General features: G+C 42.0%; 1 protein-coding gene across 1 annotated transcript in view; it reads left to right on the top strand.

The window, feature by feature from the left end:
* tacr1b (tachykinin receptor 1b) overlaps positions 1-16050 on the top strand; it is a 29010-nt gene extending 12960 nt beyond the window's left edge. The window contains exons 4-7 of the mRNA XM_033646234.2: positions 2936-3086; positions 3282-3478; positions 3630-3726; positions 9533-16050. Of these exons, the coding sequence (XP_033502125.1) occupies positions 2936-3086; positions 3282-3478; positions 3630-3726; positions 9533-9718 (631 nt within the window). The 3' untranslated portion in view covers positions 9719-16050. The remainder of the gene's footprint in view (positions 1-2935; positions 3087-3281; positions 3479-3629; positions 3727-9532) is intronic.
* The last annotated feature ends 3154 nt before the right edge of the window (positions 16051-19204 follow it).

The raw sequence follows: 19204 nt of genomic DNA, 5'->3' as shown, positions 1-19204 counted from the left end.
GACAATGTCAGGAAATTTGAGTAAAACACAGATTTCGCTTATCAACGACACACAGATGTGTGTGTGTGTGTGTGTGTGGGGGGGGGGGGGGGGGGGGTTATTTCCAAAAACCCATTCAAGGAACCCACTGACGTCAGGAAGAGGGCACCAGGTTTTAGGACTCATTCCTGAGGCACCCATTAAACTGATTCAGTGAGCGTGGTGTGAACGTGGTGTCCATTTTGAACCTGCTCCATCAGTATTCAGAATAATAACTCACACTAAAGTAAACAAACTATTCTGCTCTGAGGGTTCAGTTCTTCCTCTGTTTTTGCCGCTGGTCTGTCAAGTATTTGATGACATTATTCCATGCTTATTACATATATCCTGTGGCTGCAGCACACATTAATAAGGTTTGATCTCGTCATCTCACACCGGACAGGATACCTGCTGCTGCAGGGATGCTGCAGCCTGGATGAATCAGCGCAATAATCACTCTGTGAGGGATTAATTTAATATATGAAAAAATAGACCCTGCAGCTGAAATGACTCCTGTTCAGGTGATGAATCTGTCTGCGAGGATCGTCCTCAATTTCTTCTGGAAATAATCTGTGGAGCTAAAACAGGAAAAGGGGCATTTGACGAATTTGCCTCCAAAATGAGTCTTATTATGAGCGCCTCCCCAACACACCTTCTCGACCTTTCTGCAAATTAAAGCATCTTTTATTTAGTGGTCTGGATTTCTTTAGCTGGCCTCTCTGCAGAAAAAGGAGATGAGAAATCACTTCCATGTTGGTGTGTGTATTCGAGTGTGTGTGTGTTAATGAATGTATGCATGAAGTCCGTGATCTAAGATCTCAGTTTGCTGTGATTGTAAAGAGTTCACACAGTAGAACACACACAAGTCTAAGATGACAGCGGGGCTTTGAGCTAAATGCTAATGTCAGCATGTGCTTACATGATGTTTACAATGCTCACCATCTTACTTTGGCATGTTAGCATGCTAACTTAGCTGATTGGCAGTAAACACAAAGTACAGTAGGAACTGCCCATTCTTGACGGTTCATTATTCCAAACCTATTTGTTTGAAAAATGGCCCATTAGACATTGTAAGTGCTATATCATAGGCAACAGGGCTTGCTTGAGTTTCTTGAAGACGTTTTGCCTCTCATCCAAGAGGTTTCTTCAGTTCTGCCTCTTGGATGAGAGGTGGAACGTCTTCAAGAAACTCAAGTAAGTCCAGTTACCTACGATGTAGCACTTAAGATTACTGAGAACCTTCACCAACATGTCCCATTGGACATAAAGCCTATTTGTCCAACAACCCATGGTTCCAAACACAAGCGCCCATCGCTCCAAAAATACACACTCTCCCACACAGATCATCGGACCTTCCTCGGAGCCAGTTTACCTGCCCTACCCTGCCTTGGATTGACTAGTACTAGTTGCCCTTGTTAGTTTGGTTAATTAGGTTTAAGCAAGAGAGGTGAACTTGGTTTGGGTGATAAAATCAGGGTAAGCTAATCAGAGGCAGAGCAGGATGGCTTCACTATAGAGAGTAAAAAAGAAAAGATTGATTACAGCAGTCCCCAGGAAGTACGCCGGGCTTAGAAGCAAATTTTCATAGTAGCTTTGCAATACCCGGGGTCTGTCACATAATTCCCTGTGGCCCAAAAATACTTTTTCCCCATAGATTTACATTGTGAAAGGCATTTGTAAATCAGTGGATAATTTTTCCTGAGCGTCAAAACCCACCATCAACAATTGATCCATTCAGTCCAATAACATTTGGAAAGTCTCGTAGAGCCTCAAGATTCAATCATTGTATCATTCTGTTCAAGTTAGCAGAATGCTAAACCAGAAGTTAGCAGTTCGGCCGGCAGAAGTGAGACACTCCCCCGCACTTGGTCGCACTCAGCCGCTGTAAATCTCTAGCATGCCTGCTCTATGGGCTGCACAGTGCGGAAGTAGCACCGATCATCTGGGTAATTTTATACACGGTAGTTCATGCGCAACTTTCACGGGGCTCAAATGCTGTATCTAGTTCTAGTGAAGGGCTTTCAGAGGAATGATTGTTTGTTTTTGGGATAAACGGGCTGTCGTAAAAGGGGCTTTTCAGTCCAGGGGGTCATTTTTCAGACAGCTATTGTTTTCAAATAATCAGCCGTCGGAATACAGCATAAAAAATATTTGTTCTGCAGGTGTTAGCGTTGTGTTGTTTGTTTGTCGTTTCATTCAAAATAACATCTTTTGGGTAAACAAATTGAACTGAATCACGTCCTAAAATGATCTGTTCGTTCCTCAGTTCATTTCAGATTTTCCTCAGGAAATTTTGGGCATCAAGCACATGACAGTTCAGTGTGTAAGATTTAGGGGGATTTAGTGGCGTTTAATGGTGAGAATTGCAGATTGCAACCAACTAAAAGTTTTCCAGATGAATCCTTAAGTGTTGATTGCTCAGGAGGTTTTTACTTGGAGCTAAATTATCTGCAGAGGTCTCTTCCTCTCCAAAACAAACAGACCTGGTGATTTAAACCGGTAAAAACACTTTACACATTACAAATCTGTGTTTTACAGTGGCTGACAAGATAACACAAATGTCCCTATCTAGAGTTAGTGTTTGGGTTGTCTATTCTATACAAAAAATGTCATTTCACTTTACAAAAATGGAAAGAACAGCCCTGGTCTGGACCTCGAAGGAGACGTAACACAGTGTCCTCGATGGCATTGTGAAGCCATGGTTATAATTATTACTATTAATACCACTGTCAGACAGAGTGAGCTCAAGCCTGTGATCAGTTTGCCGGTTTGGTAAATATTTAATCCCGCGCAGCCTGAAGACACATTCAGCTAAATAACATTACACACTGTGCAGCATGCATAATTACTGGCAGTACTTCGAGTGCAAGTCACAACACATTATTAATATCTTATTCCTCCGTCTCTCATTTCCCAGATACTACGTGTGTGTGACACTGCTGATCTACTTCTTGCCCCTCTGCATTATGGGATGTGCGTACACGATCGTGGGTGTCACCCTCTGGGCGAGTGAGATTCCTGGAGACTCTTCGGAGCACTACAAAGAGCAGCTGACTGCCAAACGCAAGGTGATGCAAACACACACCCACACACACACATACACACACACACACACACACACACACACACACACACACAAGTTGTGGCCATACGAAACACTATCATTTAATTTAATGGTTTTTTAATCCCCACGTGAAAAAAACAAAACACTGACAGATTATTTTAAACCCAGCGTGCACTCTGTCTGTGTTTCCCTGTGGCAGGTGGTGAAGATGATGATCGTGGTTGTGTGTACGTTCGCTGTCTGCTGGCTGCCCTATCACATCTACTTCCTACTGCATCAGTTCTTCCCCGATTTATTCGAAGAGCGCTACATCCAGCAGGTGTACCTGGCCATCATGTGGCTGGCCATGAGCTCCACCATGTACAACCCGATCATCTACTACTGCCTCAACAGCAGGTAGGAAAGCCTGGTTGTAAAAATGACTAGCTGCCTGTCTGTGTGGATGTTGATCTGTTTCTCTGTCTGCTAGTGTGTAATCTGTGTTTGTGTCTGTAATCCTGCCTGTTTAATCCATCCTGTTACGACATATTTGTCTTCTGTCCGGCAGGTTCAGAGCAGGTTTCCAGCAGGTGTTTTGTTGCTGTGCTCCAACCGTCGGCAAGGAGGAGCTGGAGCTCAAATCACCGCGTTACCTGCAAACACAGGTGAGTTCAAGAGAAACAGATCAAGAAGATGACGGGTCTGTTGATCAGTGGAATAGAATGAAAACAACAATGTGCATCATCTTACCCTCACGCCAGGCCATTCTTATTCCTGGGGTGTCGAATACCAACTTTTCGTCAAGCCCGGTCTCACTCTGAAGTCATCAAAATATGGCGCTTGGGCAGTGACTTGCAGTGTCAGACACCTACAAAAAAAGGCATCCTTTAACATCAGCATGATATGCGGCCAGTTGCTGTTATAGTTGATGGCACCCGGCGGCGTCAGGGAGAAATGCAGCAGAAAAAAGGACAAAACTTAAGGCAGCGAAAGTCCGAGAGGGGCTGGCATGACGGGTGGTGGATGGGTCCAACAAACACTGACTTTCATCCTAGAGAGCAGTGTTCACGTAACATTATAAAACCAAACCCTCTTCTTTTTTCCTAAAGCATGTGGTTTTGTTGCCAAAACCTAACCACTTCCTTTTGTTGCCTAAACCTAACCATGTCCTTTTGTTGCCTAAACCTAATCACATGTTTTTGTTGCCTTAACCTAACCACTTCCTTTTGTTGCCTAAACCTAACCACTTCCTTTTTCCTGCTGGCTTTCGCCAGCTAGTTGTGTTTTCTGTTTGTTCATGTCATGTGATTTTGTGGTTGTCTGTGTGATTTTGTGGTTGTTTGCAATTGTGAAGCGACCTTGGGTTTCTTGAAAGGCGCTATATAAAACTGATTTATTATTATTATTATTCCTTTTGTTGCCGAAACCTAACCATGTCCTTTTGTTGCCAAAACCTAACCACATGTTTTGGTTGCCTAAACCTAACCATGTCCTTTTGTTGCCAAAACCTAACCACATGTTTTGGTTGCCTAAACCTAACCACTTCCTTTTGTTGCCTAAACCTAACCATGTCCTTTTGTTGCCTAACCCTAATCACATGTTTTTGTTGCCTAAACCTAACCACTTCCTTTTGTTGCCTAAACCTAACCATGTCCTTTTGTTGCCTAACCCTAATCACATGTTTTTGTTGCCTAAACCTAACCACTTCCTTTTGTTGCCTAAACCTAACCATGTCCTTTTGTTGCCTAAACCTAACCACGCGCTTTTGTTGCCGAAACCTAACCACGTGCTTTTGTTGCCGAAACCTAACCACGTGCTTTTGTTGCCTATATCTAACCATGTCCTTTTGTTGCCTAAACCTAACCACTTCCTTTTGTTGCCTAAACCTAACCATTTCCTTTTGTTGCTTAAACCTAACCACTTCCTTTTGTTGCCTAAACCTAACCATGTCCTTTTGTTGCCAAAACCTAACCACTTCCTTTTGTTGCCTAAACCTAACCATGTCCTTTTGTTGCCAAAACCTAACCACACGCTTTTGTTGCCGAAACCTAACCACACGCTTTTGTTGCCTAAACCTAACCACTTCCTTTTGTTGCCTAAATCTAACCACGCACTTTTGTTGCCGAAACCTAACCACACGCTTTTGTTGCAGAAACCTAACCACATGCTTTTGTTGCCTAAATCCAACCACATGCTTTTGTTGCCTAAACCTAACCATGTCCTTTTGTTGCCAAAACCTAACCACTTCCTTTTGTTGCCTAAACCTAACCATGTCCTTTTGTTGCCAAAACCTAACCACACGCTTTTGTTGCCGAAACCTAACCACACGCTTTTGTTGCCTAAACCTAACCACTTCCTTTTGTTGCCTAAATCTAACCACGCACTTTTGTTGCCGAAACCTAACCACACGCTTTTGTTGCAGAAACCTAACCACATGCTTTTGTTGCCTAAATCCAACCACATGCTTTTGTTGCCTAAACCTAACCACTTCCTTTTGTTGCCTAAACCTAACCACGCACTTTTGTTGCCAAAACCTAACCACACGCTTTTGTTGCTGAAACCTAACCACACGCTTTTGTTGCCTAAACCTAACCACTTCCTTTTGTTGCCTAAACCTAACCACGCACTTTTGTTGCCGAAACCTAACCACACGCTTTTGTTGCAGAAACCTAACCACGTGCTTTTGTTGCCTGAACCTAACCACATGCTTTTGTTGCCTAAATCCAACCACGTGTTTTTGTTGCCTAAACCTAATCACTTCCTTTTGTTGCCTAAACCTAACCACTTCCTTTTGTTGCCTAAACCTAACCACTTCCTTTTGTGTTGACATGGTGTCTCAGAACGTCAACAACCAAAGCACCCAGGGTACCTTGCACGTGGTATGTGGACGTGGAAACTCCAAGCAGAGAGCTGGTGAGCCAGTGGCGTCTGCTGGATGCACACAAACAGCAAACAGTTCGAATGTGTGCAACGGTACTGTGAGGGAGTAGGCTGAAGGCAATGTCTGACGAGCAGGGAGTCCTGAACCAAGAGTACACACAGGAGAAGCCAACACACCTGAGCAGAGCCGACTGTAGGCAGCGAGGGTCTTGACAGCGGCGATGATGAGTGGAGTCCATGGTGCATACACAAAGGTGGAATGTGCAGCCACACTGCGAAGCAATCCACAGCACAGAGGTCCGTAGATAGTTGAACCAGTAAACTCACTTGGGAGTGTTGGGTGACAATCTCTCCAAACAGCCACAGGAAACAGGCAAACAGGAAGCAGGAAGGCAGCAGCAGAGCTCTCGGGACAGAAAGCAGAGTGGTTTACCGGGGAGCAGACGAAACAGGGAAGTCAGAGACAGGCGAGGTCAGCTACAAGGAAGCAGTCCGCAATAAACATTGGAAAGTCTTACATGAGTATGACAAGGAACAATCTCTCTCGGGGTAAAGTTGGTGTTTGTCGGACCCATGCAGCATCCCGCCTTCCCCACTTGGGCGTTTGCTGCCTTAACTTTCGTCCTTGTCCTGCAGCGTGTTCCTCTGACTCCGCTGGGCGCCGTTAAACTATAAAGGCAACTGGCCGTGTATCATGCCAGCGTTTTTTTGTTGGTTTCTGACACCGCAAGTCACTGCCCAAGCGCTGGATTTCGACGACTTCAGAGTGAGACCGTGCTCGAAAGTTGCTAGTGAGTGTTGTGCTATCACTGTTGTAAGCTTGTTTTAAACTGTGTAGTCAACCCTCTGTTGACATACCGTCGCATTAGTTACCTAGCTAACGCCAATGTCGAGATATGGGTTGTACCCACATATTCGGATATTCGAATATTCGTTTCTATGGGTATTCGTTATGAAAATTTGGTATTTGATATTCGTTTTTTAATTTACTTTTTTTTAATTATTTTTTTTTATTTATTTATTTTTTTTTACATATTTTTTTGGTGCTAAATGTAGTCTTTTTGTTGTTGGTAAATGTAGGTTATCAATAAAAATCAAAACTTTTAAATTGCATTGTTAAAAATGTGAAAATATAGTAAAGCCTACCAACTGAGCTTGTGCGCACGGCACGCTTGAGCGCATCCGTCTGAGGTTGTGGATCAATGCCAGGTTTTACCACTTTATCACTATTCCCTCTAACTTGTAGCTGTTTTTTCATCATCTTTTGCATTTTAAGTTTAAGTTTAAGTTTAAATTTATTTACTTTATTAATCCCCCGAGGGGAAATTCAATGTTTTCACTCTTGCTTGTCAATTACACCCAGGTCTGAAAGACACACACATGCACAAACAGGACCTACACATGCACAAAGTGGAGAGATGTCAGAGTGAGGGGGCTGCCCTTTGGTCAGGCGCCCCGAGCGGATGGGGGGTTGGGTGCCTTGCTCAAGGGCACATCGGCAGTGCCCAGGAGGTGAACTGGCACCTCTCCAGCCACCAGTCCACGCTCCATATTTTGGTCTGGACGGGGACTTGAACAGGCGACCCTCCGGTTCCCAACCCAAGTCCCTATGGACTGAGCTACTGCCGCCCAATATGAATTATGGAACCGTTTTTGTCAACGTTTGTTTCCCCTGTTTTGTACAATAAATTATTGTTTAAAGTTTCAACAAGTTTCTTTTGGAGTGCGTGACACAAGTGTGTTTTGAAAACGACCGTGGACTGTCACCTGCTCAACGCATCAGTACCTTCGGATGCCATGACAGTAATAGCCAATAATGTCAAAATATCATTTACAGACCGATTTAACAGACAATTACGGCTGCCCGACCCACAGGTCCATTTGCGGGTCCCGCAGGTTACGGGTTGACCCGCGCATCACTACTCAGCTCAGTCTATAAAGGCTGTACACAACAGTAAGGCTATAGACATTATATTCTATTCAGGCCGGCAGAACCAGCAGCGCATCGACTCTACAGTGCACGGCACTGCTGATTAACCATTTTATTGCAGCACAGGGTGTCTGCCAGCAACCAATTACTTGCAGAGGCTTCCTACAACTTGTTTCAGCAGTTCTGATTTAATCAGAAGACAAATTAAACAGGATGACTAGCCAATGTGAAAATCAAAAGAAAGCATAGAATAATGTACTGAAGGAGACTGTTGTGCCATCACATTTTTTTGTGGTTTGAGAGCAAAGATCCGGTTGCCGCTGTGCAAATTAGGTCCGAAAAAACCCCAGAGGAGTGTTATAAATTTATAAGTTATAAATTCTACCGAAGGTCCAAATGTTAACAAATGGTATTCGGGACAGCCCTAGTCGCAATATGTGTATTTTAAAAAACAAGCACTGGGAGTCGCTTTCCTATGAGGCGTATAGTGAAGATGATGACCTTACTTAAACTGTTGTTGTTATCCTTCAGCTAAATGATGGTGTTAATTCAGGCCACATTAAGTTTCGTGAGGAGAAGCAATTGTTCTCTGAGATTGTTGTCCGAATAACAGGAAATCAGTGCTTAAGGGACAGGAAACATCTCTTAATCTGTCAGCTGATACTGCTTGTTTGTCAGACAGAGAATGATGTACTAATTCTTTGGCTTTCTCTCGAGTAAACCCTCAAATGTGCAACTCCATGTCTGAGCCTCTCTTAGTTTAAGTCTTGTAAATGCTACAACAGGCGCTGAGATAGGCGTCTTTTGTCAGCTCAAATCCTATTTCTTGTTTCTAAATGCCAGATTCACTTGAAATCAAATGGTTCTAAGGATTTAAGGGGATATTTAGGCAGAAATCAAATATAATATATTTTCTTTAATGTATAATCACCTGAAAATAAGAACTGTTGTGTTTTTGTTACCTTAGAAAGAGATATCTACATAGGGAGCAGATCCTCGTCATGTTTCTACAGTAGACCAGAATGGACAAACCAAACACTGGCTCCAGATGGCAGTAGTTAGAAGCCACTCCCTGATGAGCAGAGGAGGGGCACTGATTTTTTGTCAAACTTTCAAACTGCTTTATTCAGTGTTTTTACCAGCTTAAATCACCTGGGGTCTCATTTATAAAACATTGCGTAGGATTCATACAAAAATGTATTTTACAGACGAAAGTCAAATATTTCTACAATCAGGCTTCCACCTCACCATCTGTATCACCAATTTCCCGTCTCCAAAATATTTGTAAGCATGGGTCAAAGTTTCTCCCATCAAATCTGTTTTTATAGATCACAGCTTTCCCTGTAGAAGATGGCGTACACCTCTGTCAGGCCTTGTTTTGTGTGTAGGCAATGTTTATAAATGAGACCCCTGGTCCGTTTGTTTGGGGGAGGAAGAGACCTTTGCAGATAATTCAGCTCCCAGCAAAAACCTGAACAATGAACCCTGAAGGACTTCTAGCCAGGGGAAGTTTCAGCTGGCTGCAGTCTGCAATCCTCCCTGCTAGACGCCACTAAATCTCCTTAAATCTTACACACAGGACCTTCACAGAAAACATCAGAACAAATCAGGAATGAGCACATGAATGAATCTATCTATAACTCAACCATCTGTATTTTCAGGTGAGCATATATCGAGCCAGTCGCAATGAGACGGTTGTGTCCACCGCCGTCAACCCTGCAGCAACGGAGCAAAAGACAGCAGAGCTGCCGTCCAGCCCCCCTCACAGCCCGCCTCACGCAGAGGTCACATCTAACGGCTCGGGCTCAGAGACATTTACCAAGAGCCCCAACAGCCCCTCCCAGTAAAGGAAACACCATCAAGTGGTGTGGGAACCAAGTGTGGATGTGTGAAGAGCAGCGGCTCAAACCTGCCTTCAGCTTTCACTGTTCCGAGGAGGCAGTCGAGCTCCGACACTGCCGTACCGGTCAGGTGCATTATTTAGCTCTGGTGTTTTGTTCTAACCAGTGAGACAAGTGCATTAATACCACACAGAGGCCTACAGCTGATCATCAGTGGGTGGGAACTCATCAGAGTGAAAACAAGTGTTAATGTGTTATAAAATACAATACAAAAAAGAAACCACTGTCAACTTGGGGCTCAATGTCACATGTCAGTGGAGGTCAGATTATACAATATTTCACACACAAAAACAGTCCAAACAGGTTAAACATATTTTGTCACCAGAGAGGTGTCTTCACATTCCTCTACTAAAGGGAGAGATGTCTGTGCACTTCCCTTAAATCGGAGATCCAAACGTACGCCAGGCAGCTAAATTAGATATGTCACTAATGCAAAAGCCAATTGCTGTCTAATCCGGGACACACACATCGACAGGGGAACAGACTTCGACCCAACACTTTCAAAGAAACCCGAAACCTCCAGCACGAAGCAGATTGTCACTACAGAGAGCAGTTAACATTAGCACAGTGAGTGTATGGAGGTAAATGGACCAATGTGAACACACTGTCACATTGTAGCAGACATTATGGTGTGTTTCACAGCCACTAACATTGTGTTAGCCACTGCTAATTACAAGCTAACAAACAACGTGAATAAAAGACGCTAACTACACCAACCATTCTGATATGTCTGCTAGTCTGGGTCTGACTGAGGCTCAGACGTGTATGGCCGAATCTCTGTACAGTTTCCCCTAATGCTAACCATCTTAATGCACACTGATTTGTCACTCTTTCATCGGTCAACGTAGCGCGAGTAATGCTGGAGAAACAGGAAAGCAAAACCCACCTCAAGCATTGGTGGTGGACGGGTGAGAGGCCAGATCTAGAATTTCTCAGAGACAAAGGAAGGCTAGATCTGCTTCTAAACTCTTTTCAGAGGTTTTTTTTTTACTATTATGATGGAAAACAGTGTTAAACAAAGTGCTATACTTTAGAATATGTCTGGTGAGGGGCTATGAGTACACTTGCATCTATTTACATTGTACAGTTGCCAGCTGCTTATTCGCTTAGCCCCTCCTTGCCAAGAATTCGGTCGCTCCGTAAGACAAGAATTTGCTACCTAATGTCAGCCACCCTGCTGTCCCTACGCCTTCCTCCCTACTGAGCTGCTTCCCTGAGCAGAGAGTGAGTGCAAGCTCCAAAGTCCCACCTTGGGTCGTTGGCTATAGCAGCTTGAATAGAGTGCCCCACTTAAGAGTCCTAAAACCTGGAAATGAGTTAGCACTCCCGGTTCCCTTGTCTCAAAGTCAAAAGGTTGGTTTACACAAGCTTAAGAGACTCACGTTTTGCTCTACAACATAAAATACATCAGTAAATACCCTACTCTTGAACTTTGAGGCTTCTACATGACTTACAAAAAAGCGGTTTCTAACAAATGGTTAAATGAGACTACAGAACGTCATCGCGCAGAAAACGGCTTCACTGTCTTGTTGAATGTTATGTTGTAATCATAAACATCTGTTTGCCACAGAGCTTATTTTCTGCAGCATTCCTAAATCCGATGGGAAAATTCCAGAGGCTTTTTGACGAGGGAACCAGTGCGATGCTAACTTACGTGTCAGCACAGAAAAATGTCATCCCTGGGGCATGTCATTTGACCTGCCCAAACCCTCCAACACTGGGTGTCACAGCAGTGCTGGGTCTAACTTGTGTAACAGCAGCAACAGAAAGTTTGCTGATCCAGCAAACAGTCTGGACTGTCCAGTCCACCAGAGCTGGGGTTTGTGCTGGCTAGATTCCAGTTGCTTCGGCCACTAACTAGGGGTCTGTCTCCGGAGCTGCTGCCCACTCACCTCCCAGTGAGGTGGTCTGTAGTGGCGGGGAGTGAGGCGGAGGACACACTGTGATTCAAGGCGCTCGCTAACATTAGCTACATAAACGTTTATCTCCATCTCTGAAACACATTGCTGATATTCAGACTCTATTTTAGATTTTTATTTTGATGAGTCCGTCTTGCGTTTTTGGGTTGCTTTGCAGTGTAGACAGTTGTTGCCAATTCTGGAGTCGTAACTCTCTCAGTGGGATTCTCCACCATTGAGTCAGGCTGTCACTGACGGGACGTGCACGCACATCTGCCTTTGTAGAACAGCCAATAGGAACACACTCTCTCTGAAATGACCTGTGATTGACTGGAGTCTCCCGCCACAGGATAGATTTTCTAAAGCCTGGAAACAGAGCCAAGAGGAGGTGCAGAAGTCTAGTTTTCACTCAGGCCACTATAACTACAATATGCTCAAAGTTTATTTTGGGATATTTGTGCAGTAATGCCAAAATGAAACTTCCTACCCCGGCTTTAAGCAAAGGTTTTGAGTTCTTCTTCCACCACTGGTGACAACACACAGCTGTGCACAAACTGTTGGACACCACGGACATGATATACTGATAGCAACACATCAGTCTTCTTCACGCTGGTCCGTTTCATCATTCAGCATGTGTCCTGCTCTGACACTTGACCCCCAGCATTCTCGGGCTGGTTTTGGAAAGCGTGAACCTCTGCTTCCCCTTGGCAACAGTGTCACGACAAGTTGGTGACGCAGTGTTTGTGTTGTGTGGAAACAGGGGGACAGATTCTCTTGTGTGTGTGTGTGTGTGTGTGTGTGTGTGTGTGTGAGTGTGTATCTAGCACCTGTTGGGCAGGATTAGCCCCTTGTTTTGACAATGCGTTGAGCAGAGTTCAGTCTGCAGCAGCCAGGTCACAGGCCAGCCAAATATAGAAGATGGGACAGGGAGGCGCATGTACTGTAGAGGAGCCGATGAAGTCCTAGAGGAAAGAAAAGAGGGTTCACCACCCTCATGCATTTGTTTACAAGCTTCGGACTGGGTGAACTGGGACGTCACTGGTGAGGAATGATGCTATTTCAGCCTCGCAGACAACAGCTGCACAAATATAATGTACACATACTGCTCTGGTTTACCTGTTTAACCGCTCTGTTAACTGTGATGTGAGTGCTTGATGTTGAGCATACAGAATGCATTAGGACCAAATATTTTCATGTCTTGACATGTTGTCATTCATTGGTTCAGTATAATTACAGGAGGTGCCCTTGATGTTACCGACCCACCTGCTGTATGTGCCCATGCTATGGCCTTTATGTATTTCAGCAACAAGGACGAGCTGTTATTTGGCTAAAATAACCCTCTGACAGTGTCTTTAATGGGTTAGTTCAGATATTTGAAGTGAGGTTGTCTGAGGTACTGATCCATAAACAGTTTAGTACCTACAATAGATATCAGTTGACACGCCCCCAGTTTGCAGAAGCAGACTGGAATCCGACATGAAAGCTAAGCAATCTACTGCTAAACGTATTTTAACCACTAAAAAGAGAACAGTGTTTAAAGTGTAAGCTTCATTAAGAGTATTCTTCACTGCTTTACCTTATTGTCAGACAGTGATTTCCAACAGGAAAAGGAAGCTGTTACATCGCTTTCTTCAAAGCCAGACTCCATTGAGGAAATCAGTGATTTAAGATTGCTTAAAACAGGAGCTGCTGGTCTACTGCTGCCTTCTTTAGTTAGTTTGTTTGTGTGATTGTGTGATTTTGGCATTTAAAAGAGTTGGTTTAGATTCACCAAAGTCACACAATGACACAAACTAACTAACTGATCGGGGCAGTGATAGATCAGCAGCTCCTGTGTTCAGCAATGTTAAATCACTGATTTTCTCAATGGAGTTTGGTGGATTTGATTACTCAATCAATCAAACTTGATTTATAAAGCATTTTTCATAGAAACAGAATACACACACACACACACACACACAAAGTAAAGACTGTAATGGTAAAGACTAAAATTATAACAGCACTCATAAAAAAATGGGAACTAAGGAAACACCTGAGGCAGGATAAAAACTCAAAATAGAAAACAATTTTAAATGAGTCAATAAATAAGTAACAAAACAGAAGAATATACCAGCTATAAAAACAAATTAATAATAGATAAAATAAATAAAAAAGGCATAAAGTTCAAATACAAGCCAGGCTTTGCTGTTCATCAACACTCTATGCGGCCCTCAGGTCTTCAGACAGATGTGAACCATACTTATGAAATCACTGTGGGTTTTTGCTCTAACTGTGGGGATGATTAAAAGGCCACTACCAGAAGACCTGACGGCTCATACCATAAAAGCAAATCTGATGAATAGGTAGTACAAAGACCATTAAGAGCTTTATAAACCAATGAAAGGATCTTAAAATGATGAGAGCATCAGGGTATGAAATTAACAAAATATTTTGGGGGCAGTTTTGGCCCCCACGGTCTAAAAAATGGGGGCATTTTCAAAATGTTTGGGGGCCATCAAAAAATTGTAATTATGTTCTAACAATAAACACATGAAAAGCAAAACCAACTAAGATAGTGTCTTCACTCTTCAGTAGAAACCACTATAAATGAAATAAATAATGGGTTACATAAAGTTATGGTTGCAAAATATCACTCAGATTTCCTATAATTCAACCAGTTTAAATGTGATGATTTAACCATTAATCTACTGATAGCAGTACTAATGTTTCACCACATTACAGTTACTTTTACTGTTAAAAAGGCCAAAATTACTATAAATTCCTTAGATGCAATCCTGGAAGTAAGTTAATTTAAAATTTAACATTCATTCTACCTTAATTTTTCATTAATTTGTGATTGTGTAGACACAGATCACCCAAGAAATGGTTAATTTATACTTATGGTACAGCAAAGCCCCCTCCCCTTCTCTGTCAGATTACTCTCACGTAATCAGTGCAATCTCGTTCATTATGTCTGGAAAATGAGTTGTAGACGTGACGATAAATTAATTTAATGAAAATAAAATTATACTTTAATGTCAGATTGTAATACTGTTAAAAATATAAATACATATAGTTGTTTTGAAAACCTGGGGACAATTTTGGCCCCCGGAACATGGCTTTTGGGGGCATTCTTGGATAAACTGCGGCGAAATGGCTCATGGCCCTTGCTAATTTCTGACACTGGAGAGCATAGATGGGAAACTAAAGCATGTAACAGCTTCCATGTTAAAACAGGCGGCCTGACAGAAAGGTAAAGCAATAAAACACTCAATATAGGAACAACCTGCAGCTCACCTGGTAGAGTGTGCACCATATAGGCTGAGTCCTTTGCAGCGAGCCGGGCTTGATTTGATTGTTGATCTGTTTTGTACACACAACATCTATTGCACGTCTGTAAAATTTAAATTGAAAATTGAAATCCAACTTATGGCCCTTTGCTGCATATCATCCTCCCTGTCTTTCCCCCTTCCTGTCACTCTGCAACTGCACTAATAAGTGCAATAAAAGCCCCCAAATTAATCTATAAAAGGAAATACTCTCAATATACACTGAAACTAGTGAAGGTTTTTGTAGATGGGACTTTTTTTTAAGGTGGCTAAAATATGTTTTGTTACAGATTCCCATCTACAGCAGTACATTGCTTAGCTTCCATGTTGGACTCCAGCCTGCTTATCTAAAGTGGGGGCATGCGGAATAACATGTACTGTATGTAATGCACTGTCTACGAATCAGTACCTCACACAGCTCCACTTCAAACAAATCCAAACTATCCCTTTGATAAAGTGTTTAAGAAGCACAAGAAGTCATAAAATATTCAATCATCCAATGTCCATGTACTTATGTACACAAACAAATGACTATATCAGTGTTGCTGTGTTGTTATGACTCTCTATATACTGTAACTTGAAGATGTATTCTGTGAGTGTGACATTACTGTGTGTAAATTAAAACTATGAGTGCTGAGTTTGTGATAAAAATCAGCATCAGCTGATGGTTAAGAACAGTGATATGTAGAGAGGAGAAACAGCACCCTAATAACACTGAGAGAAACATAAATGACCAGAAAGAAAGAAAGAAAATACACTCCTTCATTTTAACTCACCAGTGGATAAAAGGTTGAATATTCAGTTTTCAACACAAGAAAGGAAATTTTGTTTTCTGTAAAAGTAAAGAAACCAGAGGACTTACTGAATAAAACAACACAATGATGTAAATAAATGCCCCGAAAGAGTGCGACTCTGTGATATTTTCTTAAATACCGGTATGCTCAGTTAATCAATTGCGATGTCCTGATTCATTATTACTGTTATTGTTTGTTTTGTTTTTTTACAAAAGCTGAATATTACCATGTAATACAGGGTGTTCTTTTGTCAGTATAATAAATGTAATGATATTCCATTGCAGTGGTGGCTGGCTATTATTTATTTCAGTTGGGCTTCTGCTTACACACGAACACATACTAGCTTTGACTCCAGCTACAGAAGACTGATGCAGCAGAACAAGAGATATCTTCTTCCTGTGTCAAAAACCTGATGCCTACATTACCCACAATGCAACTCAACCTGCTGATAGTGGGTTGGCAGATTGGGGTGTGTTATGTTAGTGGCAACTGACGTATCCTGGAGCCTCTAGCCTGCAGCAGAGATGAACAGGGGGCCACAGAAGTCTGATGAGCTCACTTCTTTCTAACTACACACCTTCAAATGTTTTTTCTTTCAGACTTGTAGTCTTCAACAGGTGCTGACTCAAGTGACATCACTCAAGAACATTATCAGACTTCACACAGCTCACTCAGTTGACACAGTCTTGGTGCCCCCGAACACAACAAAAGTGGCTCAACGCTGCTGCACGACACGCATCTCCACAGCTCCATCTAGCTTTTCAACCCCAGATTGCAAACTGGTTGTATGAACAATGAGCACACTGTCATACAGACAAGCATACAAATATCCCAAAGGTAAGAACTCCCTGACACAAACCTTCACTTATCTCCTTCATCTTTCTTCCAACTGACAACAGATCTTTGAAAGCAACACTTGAAACAGTCCTACATTCCTTTTTCACATTAAACAACAAAAACAAGGTTTTTCTTAAGAATCCTAAACAACGCTCAAAGACACCTAAAGAGATGCTGAACATACACATAGATCTGACAATACAATAAACGTGGGTGTTTTTTTAAGTCAGTGGTTCCCAACTGGTCCAGCAGGGTCCAGATTTCTCCTTCGTCATTAGTTCAAGGTCCACATAGTTTAATATATTCAGCATCATACTTGCATTTGGCCATGTTGTCAAGCTAGCTTGCTGTCTCTGTCATGCCACGGCACTTCAAAATAAAAGCACTGTGGCAAAAAATGAATTGTACTTAAAAATAAAGTGTGTTTTTTACAAACTTGACATGTTTGCAAATCACTTGCAGTCCATGCAGAATGGACCTGAGACCCACCAGTTGGGAACCACTGCTTTAAGTGACCTGTCACTGCATTTCCAGCAACTTTTATGCCACCAACAGTGTGTTATTTTTTTTTACTGACCCATTGCTACGTTTCCAGCGCCTTTTGTGCCACCAAATGTATTTGTCTTTTTTAGCAGCCCAGTGCTGTGTTTCCAGCTGTGATTGTGCCACCAAATGTGGTGTAGAAAGTTGTAGAAAACTTTTCCTCACTTTAACCATTTCCTTTTGTGCTGAAACATTTCGTCTATGCAGCAGATCAGGAGGTTGTGTTCTCTTTACAGCAGGGGTTTGCTATCACTCTGTCACATTTATTTGATTTATTTAACCTTTATTTAACCAGAAAAACCTCTAGAGATTAAAACTCTCTTTTTCAAGAGTGTCCTGGCCAAGACAGGCAGCAGTGTAAGTTACAGACAACATTAAACAAAAATATAGAATAAAAACATAAAGCTCTAAGTTAATATATATTAGAGGTCAACCATAAAAGGAAAAAAGGGCAACTACACATGATGACAAAGACCAGCTAAGACACGCCGTGACATTGGCATATAGAAGAATGTGTACAAATATCTTGCAACAGTGCTTTGAAATGGCTGAGAGGAACCAAAGGGTGCAACTTTGGGTGCAGGTCCCTCTGCAGAATATTCCACGTATAAGGAGCTGCATGCATAAATACTCGCTTACCATACAACAAACAATTATTTCCATTATTGATTTATCGATCGATTACTTGTGAAATGCATTAATTTATCTTTTGATTAATGGGTTGACAAATGCCAGTAAATATGGAGAAAATGCCCTCTTCAAATCTTCAAATTGCTTTTGTTCAGCCAACAATTCACATAATACTGCTTCACCTATCACATCCACCTATGAACAGTTTCATGTGTAAGTTCCAACTTGAATTGTATGACTCTTTTTTAACTGGTAGTCAGTAAAGTTGTAGAAAAAAAAGCTGAGTCAAGATGAGTACAAGGAGGTAACTTCAACACAACCCTTGTTCACTTATTTCGGGCAGTCTGGAATTTATTTTTAATGCACTGCAGTGTACTATTAAACCAGGAGGTGGCAGCATAGTCAAAGTGGCATTAAACTAATGCTCCTGCAAACATCTTCAGTGTTGATCTATCCAACAACCCTAATGCTCCTCAAAAATTGAATCTTTTTGCAGATGTTGGTGAGGGCTTTCAGAGCCATGGCCTCCCCCGATAGATGTTTATCAAACATATGTACATCCTAAATAGTTCACTGTGTCCTCAGCTACAATAACAGTCTCTTCTGCATCACTGGGGTCTTTCCTAGTTCAATTCTTGATACAAAAAAGGAGGGCTCTCTTGTCCCCAGATGATTGTTTTCAGACAGCCCAGTCCCCACGGCAAGCCCCCTTAAACATTTAATCAGTACGGCTGATGAGTCAAAACTGATATACAGATCATTTTCTTTAATTCAGATTAATTAATTGGGTATCAGTAATACCCTTTTCACTTAGGACAATAACAGATATCTACAATTGAATTTCCACATGTTGAAAAAGGATTTAGACTAATGGAAATGTAATTTCCTGTTTTAGATAACAGCGATTGCATTTTAAAAATGTTTGACATATCAACAAACAGGTTGTTCTTCTGCACTGTTAGTACATATACAGAATTTGTGTATAACCCACATAATCTGCAATTAGGTGACCAATGAGTTAAAAAGAAATTATAAATTGTGAAAGTATGCATAAAGGTGTGTTCACACAGAGCACAAAAAGTGCATTTCACGAGGTGAGATTATATACAAGTTCAATGCAAAGACCTGAATAGATGCAAATTTGTGCCAGGTGGTGCTACTGATGCGCAATTGCCGCAAAGATGCAAACAGTCATTTGTGCCAGTTGAAATTTTTTAACTTGAGCAAGAAACTTACATGACACTGTATCACAAAAGCCTATCAGCATTGAATTTCTCCTGAACGTAACTGGCACCCAGCGACATTGTTGAATCAAAGATGGAGGACAAGATTATTGTGGTGGTCTGTGGGCACCCGCAGCTCTATGATTCTATCTCAGTGCTGTACAGACACAGAAACAGAAAAGAAGCTGGCTGGAGAAAA

Source organism: Epinephelus lanceolatus, chromosome 19 (genome assembly GCF_041903045.1).
Source record: "Epinephelus lanceolatus isolate andai-2023 chromosome 19, ASM4190304v1, whole genome shotgun sequence".
Classification (NCBI taxonomy): domain Eukaryota; kingdom Metazoa; phylum Chordata; class Actinopteri; order Perciformes; family Serranidae; genus Epinephelus; species Epinephelus lanceolatus.
Note: the sequence above shows the minus strand (reverse complement) of the source record. Positions and strands in the feature narration are given on the sequence as shown.